General features: G+C 47.1%; 1 protein-coding gene across 1 annotated transcript in view; it reads right to left on the reverse strand.

The window, feature by feature from the left end:
* The window catches only part of DDOST (dolichyl-diphosphooligosaccharide--protein glycosyltransferase non-catalytic subunit), a 28121-nt gene extending 18319 nt beyond the window's left edge, over positions 1–9802 (reverse strand). Inside the window, exon 1 of the mRNA XM_029578618.1 lies at positions 9550–9802. Coding sequence (XP_029434478.1) covers positions 9550–9703 — 154 coding nt within the window. The 5' untranslated portion in view covers positions 9704–9802. The remainder of the gene's footprint in view (positions 1–9549) is intronic.
* Between the last annotated feature and the right edge of the window lie 5441 nt (positions 9803–15243).

A 15243-nucleotide genomic window follows, 5' to 3' on the forward strand; every position in this document is an offset into this window, starting at 1 on the left:
AGCAGATGAAGACAGAGAACAAAAACTTTGATGCACTGCTACATAAAACTAGAGAGTGCCACCTGCAATCCCTACGTATTGACCTGGACCCAAACCAATGATTAGATAGCATTCCCCTTTACCAGGGAAAACCGGAAAACCCAGGGTTGGATCCCCCTGAACTGGAGACCTCCATAACTCCAGTACCAAAAAAACCTCTTAACGCAAACATAACTGTTCAATTGGTAAGAAAAATCTTTAATATACAGCATATAAATATCAGGAAAATCAGTCTTTTGGCAGTAATACCGGGGTGGGTCTCTGGACTGATCTGTGGTATTACAGGAATGGAAATGGTAAGAACCAATTTTCCTTTCCTTAACATACCCAGATCAGTCCAGACAAGTGGGATATACCAAAACAACCCCTACACCAGGCGGGAACCTGAAAGACCCGCTCTCAACACACTTTCATCGAAAGTCATATCATCTTGTGCCCGAACATCCAATCAGTAATGTTTGGTGAAAGTATGAAGTGAGGACCACACTGCGGCCCTACAGATCTCTTGGGGAGATACCTACTGACACTCTGCCCAAGGGGCTACCTGTGCTCTAGTTGAATGCGCCTTAAGACCCGTTGGAATAGTGCGACTCTTACAAATATAGGCCGAACAAATAGCAGCTTTCGGCCAAAGCAGCTTTGGAAACTCTCTCTCCTTTTTTCGATCCACTGAAAAAGATGGTCTGATCGCCAAAAGGATTTAGTGACCTTCAAATTAACGCAAAAAAGTGCAATACACATCCAGAAGATAGAGATCTCTACCCTCTGAAGAATCTCTAGACCATTCTGGGCAATCTAGTAATTCAACTATCTGATTCACATGGAAGGCAGAAACCACTTTCTGCAAAAAGGAAGGCACCATATGCAAAGGACACCCTGTCGTTAGTAATATGCAAAAAAGGGTCACAAGAAGATAGAGCCTGAAGTTCCGAAATCCTCCTGATTGAACAAATTGCAAGCAGAAAAACAAAGTCTTCAACATAAGGTCCTTCAAAGAAGTTCATCCTAAAGGCTCAAAAGGTGCCTCACAGATTCCCTGTAAGACCAAGTTCAGATTCCAATCTGGACACACCTTCCAAAACAGAGGTTGCAAATGCTTAACCTCTTTCAGGAATCTGATGACATCTGGATGGGAGGCCAAAGACTTGCGCCCCACACCCTGCGCCTCTGAGACAACCCAAGGCAGAAATCTGGACATGGAGCAAACTATAGGCCAAACCCTTGGACAAGGCCTGCTGCAGGAAGGATAAAATATGCGGAACCGTTGCCAACAGAAGATCCAGCCGCTGCTGTAAACACCAGGTCTCAAAAACCTTCCAAACCCTGACGTACGCCATGGAAGTAGGCGGCCATCTAGCCTGGAAAGGGTAGAAATCACTGGTTTCAAATATCCCTTCATGCGCAAGCGCCGCCTCTCAAAAGCCAAGTCGCGAGACAAACGCAATCCCCTCTATCTGAAAATGCGGGTCCCTGCTATAGCAATCCCGGCAGATAAGCCAGCTGAAAAGGTTTGTTCACTGCCAGATACACCAGGTCCGCGAACCAAGAACAACGAGGCCACTCCAGCGCCACCAGCACTACTGTTCCTGGATGTGCTTCTATACGCTGTAACATGAACTATGAGTGGCCATGGAGGAAACACATACAGAAGGATCCCTGCTGGCCACGGGCATACTACATCATCTAGACCTACTAAACAGACTTTGTGACTGAAGAACCTTGCTGTCTTTACCTTGGTCCGCATCGCTATGAGATCCAGCTGAGGAACACCCAATCTGACATAAATGTGATCCCAGGCTTCCGGGAACAGCTCCCACTCCCCGGGATTCAGTTGTCGGCAGCTTAGAAAACCTGCCTTCATGTTTTCCACTACCGCTACGTGGGAGGCCGCAATTCCCTCGAGGTGATGCTCCGCCCACACAAATAGCTGAGTTTCCCAAGCCACTGCGTGACTCTTCTTTCCACCTTGACGGTTGATGTACATCACCACTGTCGCATGAAACAGAGGCAGAAACACTTCTAGGGCCATGCACACCACTCTCATCTCTAGATGGACCAGGCCATCTCCACCATGGACCAAAGCCCCTGGTCCGATCAACCCAGGCACACTGCTCCTCAGCCCTTGAGGCTGGCATCCATGGTTACAACTACCCAGTCCAGAGCTTCCAGGTCCACTCCCCTTTCCAAATTGTTCCGCGACAGCCACCACGAAAGACTGGACCTGGATTTTTTTTTTTTTTTTTTAGAAGCAGTAATGGTAGATAGTACTGTTCCGTCATCATCAGATTCCACCTGGACAACAGTGCCTTCTGCAACGGACGCATGTGAGCAAATGCCCACAGAACCAGATCCAACATAGAGGCCATGGAGCCAAGCACCTGTAAGTAATCCCAGACCCTTGGCCTGGAAGACGTAAGAGCTGGGTCACCTGTCCCTCCAACTTCGACAATCTGTCTGCTATATCAAAGCAGGCCCCTAGATATTCCAACAATTGAGACAGAACCAGGTGGCTCTTTGCTACATTTATAACCCAACCCAGAGAGCTGAGGGTGTTCATCACTCGTTGCACAGAACGACCGCACTCCTCCTCCATCTTCTCCCGGATAAGCCAATTGTCCAGATATGGATGGACCAGAATCCCTTCTCATCACAAGGCTGCCGCCACCACCACCACCATCTTTGTGAAGGTTCGGGGAGCCAAAGTCAATCCGAAGGGAAGAGCCCGTACCTGGAAGTGCTGGCCCACTACCCTGACCCACAGACATTTTTGATGGTCCTTTCGAATGGGAATATGCAGATAAGCTTTGGTTAGATTCAAAGACACCAGGATTTTTCCTTTGCAAACCGCTACAATAACTGTACGCAACATCTCCCTCTGGAAATGTGGCACCTGCCAGCTTACGTTTACCTTTTGCATATCCAAAATGGGATGGAAGGTGCCTCTCCTTTTTTGGAACCACAAATTAGATGATGTATCTTCCCCGCCCCTGCTTGCTCAATGGTACCAGAAGTATGGCCTCTAAGCTTATCAACCTTTGCAGAGTCCCCCTCTACTGCTCCCTGTTTGCTTCGCGAAGAGCAGTTGGACTCCAGAAAGGCTTCCCTGAGTGGGCGTGAAAATTCTAAGGTGTAACCGTCTCGTACAACCACCAGAACCCAACGATCCGAGGTTGACTCACTCCTTGTAAAAATGGGACAACCTGTCTTCTATCACTTCCAGAAAGGAGTGGCAAACCTGGCTTCATTGGGAGGCCTCACTCCCTCCAATCCCCTGACCAGACCTGCTTCTGGATGACCTGCCAGCACCCCGAAATGTCTGCTGACGACCAGAGGTGGAAGTCCCTCTCCCGGACTGAAACCTCCTCGACTCCCGAAAATGGGATCAGGGTAGCAAGACCTTTTTATTGCCCTTCTTATCCTCTGGCAGCCTATTTCCCTTGGTTTCCCCCAGCTGATCCATCTCCTCTTCAAAAAGCAGCTTCCCCTTAAAAGGAAGATTGCATAACTGAGTCTTGGACCACATGTCCACCGACTAATTGCACAACCACAGAAGCCTACACGCAGCCACCACAGAGACCATGCAACAAATCATAACATGCAGCCACCACATAAGGCCACCCCCGCTTCCAGACGAGCCGCCTAAACGGGGAAGAGCACGCTCGATGAGGCTTTCTCCTGAAGCTTCTGAATCCAGCACAAGCAAGCCCGTTGCATCATACTACCACGGCTCAAAGACACAAGGCTGACACCTCAAACATGCGCTTTAACTGAATTTCCGATTTGCGGTCCTGGGCAGCTTTCAGAGCAGCAGACTCTGCCACCGGAATTTTAGTCTTCTTAGAAACTGCAGAGTCCACCACATCCACCTTAGGAGTTTTCAGGCAGTCCAAATGCTCTTCTAGCAAAGGATAATGCTTTGCCATCGTCCTACAGACCTTCAAGCCTGCTTCCAGGAAATCCCACTCCTGGCTAATCAGCTTCTGAATCTTTTTAGGTCTGGGAAAGGCATTACGCAGACTTCGCAGCCAGTCCAGAACCGGATTGGCACCCTCATTATCTGACTCTTCCTGAGTTAGCTTCAGCCCCAATTCTTCCAACACCTGAGGAAAGAGTGGCTGAAGCTCCTCCTTCTTAAACAAATGAACCACCTGAGGGTCATCCCCCTTGGTCCTGGGCCCTTTAACGAGATCCCGATCCAGAATCGGACCCTCATCTGGATCCGCTCCCTGGGGAGACACCGCATCCTCCTGCATCTCGTCCAAGTCATCCAGATTCCTGGGGTCACCCTCCGCACAAGCACCACACAACCCCAGGTGCTTGAGGATGCTTCCAGAACTGCCTGCTGAGGCCAGCCTATGTCTTTTGGATGGCCCTGGTCTTCTCTCTCTGGATCTCCTCTCTCTTGCACACTTCCTAGCCAGGAAAGCCTCATGCATCAGCAGGACAAATTCGGGGGGAAAAACCCCATGGGCCTTCAAGCCCATGTTCAGGAAGACTGGACTCCAAATCCACTCCCTCCTCCTGACTATCCTCAGGTTCCTGCCCCACAGGAGTGGGGGAGGAAAGTTACCGGATTCCGGGGTCCCCTGACTGCGATCCCCCTTTAGAGCACAAAAAGCGGAGACCCCCTCCTCTTGGGCAGAGGATCCCTCCCCCCCTCCAAAACACAACCTGTGCAGAGGGAGCGGGAATTCAAGTGGGCAGACTAAAGCCCTCAGGCCTTGCAAGCTGGAGCAAATGGTGGGCCGCAGACTCAGGGCTGACACCTCAAAGATCCTTTTGAAGTGGATCTCCAGCTTCCAATCCTGAACATCTTCAAAGCCGTGGAGCCAATGACAGGGATAGTCATCTTCTTTGTGATTGCTAAAACCGCCGCATCCACTTTTGGAAGAGAAAAAAGCTCAGTCATCTATTCAAGCAAGGGATAAAGCTTTGACATCGCTCTTCCCAGTGTCGAGCCGGAATCAGGAGCAATTCACTCCCAATCCACCATCTTTTTCACGGACTTATGATAAGGGAATGCCCTCGGGGAGGGGGGGGGGTGCCCTAAGACTATCCAGGACTGGATCTGCCCCTTCCATGTCTGAGTCTTCCTGAGGGACCTTTAGGCCCAGTTCCTCAAGAACCTGAGGAATCAAAGGACCTAATTCCTCCCTCTGGAACAAGAGGAGTATCTTGGGGACATCCCCCTCCGAGATCGGAATATTCTCCATATCATCTCCTGGGACTGTGTCTACAGCATCCGGATCAGCACCCTGATCCCCCCCCCCCCCCCCAACACTGTCCCTGAATATCTGGGGGCCTCCGATGACCCAACAGAGTCATCGGAATCTTCATCAGCCCAAACAGGGTCTAATAAATACTGCACCACTGAAGGCCGGTTACCAAGGGACCAATTAGGCCCAGCAGCCAAGTCGTGACCCACCGGGGACGGAGCCTGGGACCCCAGCCCCACCTGCTGCACCAAATAAGCGGCATGGAGTAGCAGAACAAAATCAGGGGAAAGAGCGAGGAGCCATTGGGAAATGCATGGCCTGAGTTCTAGCGCCCCTTGAAGCAGGCAGATCCAAACCAGCTGCTTCCTCTGCCCCCCTGTACCTCCATGGGACCCAGGTGGACTGGAGAAAATCTCGGGGGCAAATCTCCCTCCCCCTCTGATGGCGCAGGCAAAACTACCTGAGTACCTAAAATGGGCATCATTCCCACGCCAACAGAGCCCGAAAGCCTGGCGCACATTGACCTGTCACTCACAGGATTAGCAACTGCAGCTGTGCCGGCACCCTGCTTCCTGCATTTTGCAGCTGCCGGAGACTCTGAAGACCTTTCTCCCCCTGAAATACATGCAGAACAAAGCCCAAGGAAGCTTAAGTGTGGCACACCGAGCCAAGAACCATAACCACACCGGCGGGACAACTCCCCCCCCCCACACACACACACCCCAAGTCCAAGCACCACCAAGCAGCAGAGAAGAGCAAAAAGCCCATCCCTTACAGCCGATCAATCGCACTGAGGGAGGAAAGCTGTCCATCAGAACCTTACCTCTCAAGCTGCTCCTGTTGCTTTTTTTTTTTTTACTTTAATCAAAATGTCAAAAAATAACCCTCTCAAAGTAAAACAGAGCTGTCCAACTCAGCTCAGCCAAAGTTAAAGAAGGAGAGGAAGGTGACCAAAAAGAAGAGAGCAGCGGAGGAACCAAGTTCCCACAGCCCTGAGCCAAGAACTGCCTAAGTGGCCTCGTGAAGAGGAGGGATCTGGACCACCAAATTTACACCCCATGGAAAAACGGAGCGAGTACACAAAAAGGTCCCCATCCTCCAGTTTGTCCACCTCGACCAAACAGGGAAGGGTATCCTCCAGGACCCAAACCCTGGGAGGAAGGCTCACAAAAAAAAACAAAACACTCACCAGACTGCAGGATTTTGCACCAGCCACCATCTGCTGGAGACAGAGAAATACTGAGGAACTGCAGGTGGCACTGGGGATTATGAAGACGTGTCAGTGAAGCTTTCTGCCTCTATCTGCTGGCAGGGATGCATAAACCCCAGGAGTCTGGACTGATCTGGGTTCGTACAGGAAACTGCAGATTTGCACCTCTACCATCTGCTGAAGACAGAGAAATACTAAGGGACTGCAGGCGGCGCTCTCTTTATGTAGCAGTGCCTCAAAGTTTTTGTTCTCTGCCTCCATCTGCTGGTAGGGATGCAGAGCCTACTTGTCTGGACTAATCTGGGTTCAGGAAAGGGAAGTTAGGCACCCCAGAGAAAATCCTAAATGTAGGTGCTCCTGCTGTACCCTGGAACCTAGTGATGAGCTTCCCTCATTACCTAGATCAGCAATAGCCCCCTCCCCCCCACGCACCCAATTTTGCTAAGAAAAAAAAAAACAAAACATCCACATGCTTCCCTCTCTGACCTGCTCAATTTCACAACATACTGTCCACCGCTTTCCTCACCCAATTTCACAAATAACTGCCTCCCCAAATCCCCCTCTTTCATTAAAACCCTCCAAAATCTCCCAAAGTGAAGCCAGAATGACGACACTGGCTCATCATCCAGCACCTCTCTAGGCTATTCCTACTGAAGAAACTTCTTGCTGTATGCCATAAACCCAGTTATCTCAGGCTTTCCCTCACTTCTTTGTGGCCAAGGACACAGTTTGTATGTGTCCCATCCTTTTTTAAATTTTGCTTCTGCTGTCTCCTCTACTTCCTTCAGAAAGCTGTTCCATATATCCACTTCTCTCTCCATGAAGAAATGTTCTGGAGTTATTAAGTTTATCCCTTAAGAGCCTCATATCATAACCTTTTGTTCTAGCGCATCCTTTTCAGGTTGCTTCTTGAGCTTTTATCCTACCTTGAAGGTATTGGAATATTTTTATCTCATATCCCCTCTTTATTATCTAGACTATAAATAAATGTCTAGTACTATTATAGAAATGATAAGCAGTAATAGTAGACATTTAAGTTTCATCTCACAAGGTTTTAAATGTAGACCATGCATTATTTAGGTAGCCCATCTCTAGGCCACCTCTACTCTGTTTATATCTTTTAGGAGTTACAGCCTCCAGAATTAGGTACACAGTGCTAGATGACATCTCACCAAGATCCTTGGTGAGATGTCATCTCACCAAGGATTTGGTGGTTTTTAGACGGAAGAACGTTCCTTCTCCACAGCAGGCCCTGTCCTCTAGAACAGACTTCCGACTGACCTAAGACTGGAACCTTGCCTTCATACCTTTCGAAGACAACTGAAGTCGTGGCTTTTCCTCCAAGCCTTTCCCTAGTCAAAATGTCACTTCGGACTCAGCCTAAGGAATGAGATAATTACCAATCTCATAACCAGTTATATATTATTTATTTGTTGCTAATTTCCGCTCTACCTTTCTTCCTGGCTACTCTAGCCCCCAAGTTCAATGCCCTTGTTTTATGTAACTTTGCTTGATTCAGCCTTCTTGTTTTTGGTTACTCTTGTTTATCCCCTAAGTTCCATGTAAACCGGCCTGATGTGAATTCTATTCGTGAAGTCCGGTATAGAAATATATATTAAATAAATCCTGTACACAAGCCTGCTCACTTCCTTTTTCTAATAATAATATTTTAACATGAACCCAGCTACTCTAGGTGCTAGTGCTGAATCGGCCCAAATCACCACCAACTTCAGGCAAACTACACTGATACTAGGAAAATGACCAAATGAGCTTCAGTGTAAGTTATGCCAGGCACCTACCAATCCCTCAGAAAAGTATTTTCTTTGAACCATTCTCTAACCAACTACTTATGATTCTTTCATCCTACAATTCCTTTCCTATGAAAAATATTTCACCTTCCTATAATACAGTAAAGCCTGTTAAATATTTCTACATGTTAGGGAGAATAATAGGCAAACATGTTAATATCATTACAATTTACATTTATTCATTCGACAAAAGGTCAGGGGTCAGGCTTTACAAGAGCATTTGCACTAGGATATCCTTCAGCAGAACTAATTTAGTGTTGCACGTATGCCAGTGCAAAGGCAGTAAGCTTGGCACAGCTATTATGACAACTCCAGTGCTCTAAGGAAAGATGAATGGAGCTCCAATATGATCTTTTACATGCCAGAGCATGCAGTAGCTGTGACACTAACCTGCCAGATTAAGTCTAGCTTGCTGCAAAAGCCATATTGAAGTGGACAAGTAGCCTTATAGTTAAAGCGTCAGGCTACAGAACAGGGAAACCAAGATTCAAATCCCACCGCTGCTCCTTGTGACCTTTGGCAAGTCACTTTACCCTCCATTGCCACAGGAACAAACCTAGGGTCTCATTTACTAAGCATTTTCCCCACAGACACAGAATGGGAGAAGAGCCTTAGTAAATCTGGCCCTTACCTTGTAACCCTCTGGGAATAGGGACATCCTACAGTACCCGAATGTAATCTGCTTTGAAAGTAGTAAAAAGTAGAAAAGAAAAAGTACATAAGACAGGTCAACTGCAGTCTCAAAAAATACCCCCAACCCTCTCAAGAAGATGTAAATAAAAAAACATTGGCACAGAGCAGCGGTTGAACCTAAAAACGGTACTTAAATGATTGTATTGTTTTCCCAGAAAAGCACGGGAGAAGGGGGTTACTGCACAGATACTACACAAAACTGAAGAGTTGGGAGTAATATGCATGGAACAGCAATTACAACCGTAAACACTTTGCTGGGCAGCCTAGAGAAGGCATTGCTGTTTTTCTGCATTAATTTATACAGTTATTATAATTAATCACTGTGGAATCCTTAACAACAGATCAGTTTGTGACTCCTAGGACCAAAGCAGCTCTTTGCAGACTGAACCATTCCTTAGGTTTTGATAGACTGCAGAATTACAACGCTCTGCATGCAATAAGCAAGAGTAGGAAAAGTTCAGCCTTTCTATGATAACCTTGCGTCAGTCTTTTACCCCCTATATTTAACTAACATTAAACACTATTCCCCGACCCCAAAGAGCTGACGGTCGCCGATCAGCAGACTGTCCCCCTCAGGCCTCACCTGCTAAACTCCGGAAGAAGAGAGAGTGCGTCTCCCGCAAGTTGATATTCTCCAGCAGCACAAGCGTCCGCCCAGACGCCAAAGTTACGCGCAGCGAGGCCAAGCAGAGAGCTAGAAGCATCAGTGAGAAAAGGTGGGAGACAAGGGCGGCCATCTTTCCCTCCTCAGACCCAGCAGGGCTCGTCAGCGGAAACAAGCCCACCAATCAGCAACCACTTCCGCCGCTTAGCGTCGCGTCATCAGTGACCAGCCGGAAAACGTTAATAGCGCAGTGTTGCTAACAGGATGGCCAACCTTGCTTATTTACCGCGAGATTGGGCTTCTTTTCCTAGTCATTCGCGGTTTTTTTTCCGATGCGCTGGTTGCTTTTAATTGGGCTATTTTTTCTGCCAGTCGCGTTTTTTTGGGCTTGTTGGGCGGGACTTGTGCTCTGATGTTACAGTGATTGGCTGCTGCTGCTGCTATGAAGCCTGTCCATAACAGGCACACCCTATCCCTATAGGGCAGCAGTAAGCCAATCAGAGCAGGATTCAAATAGTGAGCTGCAAGCCTTGTTGATGGATACCTTACAAGCACATTTGTGTTGGCAGACCTGGAACGGGAAGGCCAGCAGCATGACATTGGAGGACAACAGCAAAGGAATCTTCAAACGGTGCAGCTACAGCCAGGTATCAGGAGGGGAGGCATTAGTATGTGGGGAGGGGGAATGAGAGTGTGGGGGGCCAGAGATGTGCTTGGAGGGGGGTGGAGAGAGGGGAATGAGTGAGAGTGTGGGGGCCGGAGAGAGGGGAATGAGTGAGTGTGTGGGGGCCAGAGATGTGCTTGGAGGGGGGTGGGAGAGCGGAATGAGTGAGTGTGTGGGGGCCAGAGATGTGCTTGGAGGGGGGTGGGGAGAGGGGAATGAGTGAGTGTGTGGGCGCCATGTCTTTATTTACCTAAGACGTCCACCCTGCCCGGTGTCGACGCTTTCCTGTTGAGTTCAAGTTAATCAAGTTTAATCGAGTTTAAACGTTCTAACAAGTTAGTTAAGTTAACCATGATATGAAGTTAATCAGTCAGTCACATATATATCCACAATGCTTTTCAAGGAAGAATACTGAGGAGCTGCACTTCCTGCAGGGGTATGTGTACTAGGGCAGTGATGACTAACCTATGACATGCATGTCAGAGGTGACACGCCAAGATTTTTTGCTGACATGCGCAGCTTTTCGTGGACTATCGGGAATTTTTTTTTTTAATCGGCTGTGCCGAGCCTTTTTTTTTTTTTTTAATCGGCTGCGCTGACCCTTTAAAACTAGTTTTTTAGTATCCCCCCCAATGCCCCCGGGCGCAACGACAGGCAGATAGGCAGGGCCACGGCCCGAAGAAAAAGATCACGTTCAAACACGCTGATGCTCCTCCTCCTTCCTGCCTGTGCGGCCCCGGAAGTAAACGTTGCCGGAGCCACGTGGGCTGGAAGGAGGTGAAGCATCGGCGCGTGCAGAAGAGGAGCAGCGCTTGCGTTTACGGGCAGCCGCGAATCCCAAGTCGCAGCGGCCCGAGAAGAGGAAGAGGCCTGGTAGCAGGGCTGCCGCAGAGCCCATCCTGCGACCACCTGCGAAGAGGAGGCCCAGAGGTGAGAGAGAGGCTGAGGGTGTGTGTGTGTGTGTACGAGATGAGTTGAGAGATTGTGTGTGAGAGTGAGGACTTGAATGTTTGCAGAGACAGCATGTGCTTGAGCAAGACAGCATGTGGGAGTGAGAGAGAGCCTGTGTGAGAGTGAGACAGCATGTGCCAGTGAGAGACTGTGTGTATGAATAATTGTATGAGAGAGAGCATGTGACAGTGAGAGCCTGTGTGTGTGTGTGAGAGAGAAGAGCATGTGAGAATGAGAATCTGTGTGTTTGAGAGAAAAAGATGGAGAGAAAAGAAACAGAAAAAAGACAATATAAAAGGAATTGGCAAAAAAAAATAAGAAAGGGAAGGTGGGAAAAAAAGCCTGTGACCAACCAATTAGAAAATGAAGATCAGACAGCAAAGGTAAAAAACAAAATAAATTACTTTAGTGACTGGCACATGTAATCTTTGGGAATGTGCAAGAATATCACTTTCTCTATGTGGATCTCACAATGTACGAGATCAGCATGGAGAAAATGGAAGCCCACGGGGCCTGCACAGAGGAGGCAGCAGAATGGGCTTCAGTGTCAGTAGCAGCAATCGGCATCTCCCCAATAGCCATGCCGCAGCAATGACAGTGGCAGCAGAGGAATGAGAGAGGTTCTGAGGTTGCTGGCAAAAGAGAGGGGAGTCTGCCTTTAGTGTGTGCATGTGAATGAATGGGACTCTGCATGGGGGTGTATGTGTGTGAACGCATGGGTGCCTGCGTGAGAATGAATTGGTGCCTGCCTGGAGGATGGAGCGGGAGTGGTGTGCAAATGAATGGGAGCCTGCCTGGGGTTCAGTGTGTGTGTGTGTGTGTGTGTGTGTGTGTGAACCAGTGAGTGTGAGAGCATGAGTGTGTATGAGAAAATCCAGGGGAGTGAGAGTTTGGTGGGGGGGGGGGTGTGGAGGGGGAGAGAGTGTTTTAATTAAAGATTTAGCCAATGAAATTCAGCAAAAAAAAAGTCACTAAGCAGGTAAGGTAAATAATTATTTGTTTTTGCTTTATTAATAAATACAGAACATGACAATTATCACAAAATTATGGATTTTTCTAGAAGTGACACACCACCCGAGTTATGCTCTGTTTTTTTATGAATTTTGACACACTGAGCGCAAAAGGTTGGCCATCACTGTACTAGGGGCTGACGTCAGATTGAAATCTGCTCAATCTCCAGCTGCTAACAGGAGTACACTATACCCATTGGTCCTGAGTCCATCTGTCTACACTAAGGAAAACAAAATTATCAGGTAATTTCTCCAATTGGTTCTACTCCACTTGATTTCATCTATTTTTTTTTCTCATTTCTTCCCTGTAGCTGATCACCTTTTATAAAAAAAACAACCCTTATTTTGACAAAAAGAAAGCTTGTCCATACCTGCTGACTACAGGTAAAAAAAAATGTGACATGGAAACTTGTAATGCTATTTTTCTTATTTTTCTACACCACTTTTGCTTTCCTCTAATTTTGCTTTTTTTTTTCTTTCATTTCTTCTCCCTGTAGAAGATCACCTCTGTAAGAAAGCCAGTCTATACCTACTGTTTCCGTCCTTGGCTGCTACACTACTAAATGGTTTTGATCTACTATGGCTACAGTAAAGAACTGGGCTAAATACAGTAAAAAGTACTGCAAAGCATGGGAAGAGGAACTTGAACTAAAAGCATGGATTCAGCCTGTTTTCAGCAATGAGAATAAGGCTACGTGCAAATTTTGTAAGTGTGACAATCGTGCACATCATGCAGACCTTCTGCAACATGCTAAAACAGAGAAACATGCAAAAAGCTAAGCTCCTTTGTCATCTATGCGACTCAGACATTGGTGTTTCAATTTCACTTTTTTTGGGCTTTTTTTGGGCTTGGGTTTTTTTTTGGAAAAAAGTGCTTGTTCTTTCATGAAAACCTGGCAACCCTGGTTGCTAATTAGGCAATTTCTCGCCCCCCGCCCCCAATGGGATCGCTTTTATTTTTTTAGGTGTGTTTTTTTTTTTTCCAGCACGTTCTTCACCGCGCTGTTGTCGACTAACAGTCGCGACTCCCTCGCTTTCACATTCGGCTCTGGCCAACACCGTGGAAAGGCGGGGCGGTACTCCGTGCATGCGTACCAAGATGAAGGACGTCACAGGTGGCCACTGACGAAAGACGGATTGGATTTCAACTGTTGTTTCCGGACCCACAGAGACTAATAATGTTGCACATGTGCCTTGCGAGCTGCCTCTGCTCCTTATCAGGTACAGTGGAGGGCAGGCTTTCTTGCTTGTAAAGCAAGCAATATGTGTAATTTGAAACACTGGGTTGAACGATGGTGAGAAATATAGAAAAATCTTTATTGTAGATAGTATTATTTTGTATTCATGATTATTCTTATGTTCTTATTCCGGGGAGGGGACAGGGGACAGGTAAAGTGAGGGCCCTGGGACAGCCGATCGGGGATGGAGGGCACGAGACCTTGGTGCAGAAGATGATGTGAGAGCAGCAGGATGGGAATTGCTCTGAGCGATGAACCACTGCTCGGTTCTTCAGCTATGTTAATGACCATATCTCTCTGGTGGGCTGGTGACTTGCGGTTGCTATGGGAATGCGAAGCTCGAGCTTGACTGTGTGGCTATGTAAATCTAGAGCCACTGAAGGTGTAGTTTGATAGACGGGGTGCCCACAAATTGCTTAGTGTATAAAATGCAACCAGCTTTTGTCATTCACTGCTCTAGATGCTAGTGAATTGGCCCAACCTTCCACCGGTATGCTCTCTCCTCCCTCCAACTGCCAGCAACTACACTGATGGACAGAACGTCTCAGCTTGAGCAGAGGCAATAATGCTCGTTTTACTTACTGAACCCCATTAAACTAAAAAGCTAAATACTGGAATTCACTAATATTTTCGATTTTTTAGAAGTACAAAAGGGCTCATGCATTTGGAAGGCAGAATAATAATGGTACTGGAGCGTTGAAGGGGGGAAAAAAGTATTGGAAGAGCAGTTAGAGCTTGATTACTGGGAGGATGGACAGACTGCTTTGGGCTTAAGATGACATCTGCTGACAAGGGGCATAAATTAATTGTGTTGTCATATAGGGTGCAAGCTAAGATTCACACTTAAACACAACATGGGAGTTTAAAGCAAATTTATTATTATTGTCTTTTAGGTCAGATCACAGTTTCCTGAGTATTTAAAGCTAGAAGTTTCACCTAAACTGTATAGTATTGTGATTGCCAAGGGAGCATAGTAGACATGCTGGCTTAGACCCCAGATGGTGCATCTTCAGAGTATTGTGGTGGTGGTGGTGGTGTTACTATCAGGCCCAGCTTCTATAGAAAAAGTTCACAGTCCAGGGACAAGGGTGGTGCATATCAGTCAAAAATGACAGGCATGATAAATGGGAATTTATGTGTAAATGTCTTTCAACTTCAGAGTGCACAGCCATTCCCTCAGTTGAATGAAAGGGAAAATCATCTAAGAGTTCATTTTGAACCATGCTGAATTAGCAACTTGTTCATAAGAACATGCCATACTGGGTCAGACCAAGGGTCCATCAAACCCAGCATCCTGTTTCTAACAGTGGCCAATCCAGGCCATAAGAACCTGGCAAGTACCCAAAAACTAAGTCTATTCCATGTTACCGTTGCTAGTAATAGCAGTGGCTATTTTCTAAGTCAGCTAAATTAATAGCAGGTAATGGACTTCTCCTCCAAGAACTTATCCAATCCTTTTTTAAACACAGCAATACTAACTGCACTAACCACATCCTCTGGCAACAAATTCCAGAGTTTAATTGTGCGTTGAGTAAAAAAGAACTTTCTCCGATTAGTTTTAAATGTGCCCCATGCTAACTTCATGGAGTGCCCCCTAGTCTTTCTATTATCAGAAAGAGTAAATAACCGATTCTCATCTACCCGTTCTAGACCTCTCATGATTTTAAACACGGTCTTCATAAAAAAGGAGCATAGACCGCAATCCCCCCCCTCCCCCACCTTCTTTGGTGTTAGGAAAGACCAAGAATAGAATCCTTGCCATAGTCCTATACGGGTGCAAGTTTGACCGCCTTCTACCGGAGGAGACATT

The sequence above is a fragment of the Rhinatrema bivittatum genome, chromosome 15, assembly GCF_901001135.1.
Source record: "Rhinatrema bivittatum chromosome 15, aRhiBiv1.1, whole genome shotgun sequence".
Lineage (NCBI taxonomy): Eukaryota > Metazoa > Chordata > Amphibia > Gymnophiona > Rhinatrematidae > Rhinatrema > Rhinatrema bivittatum.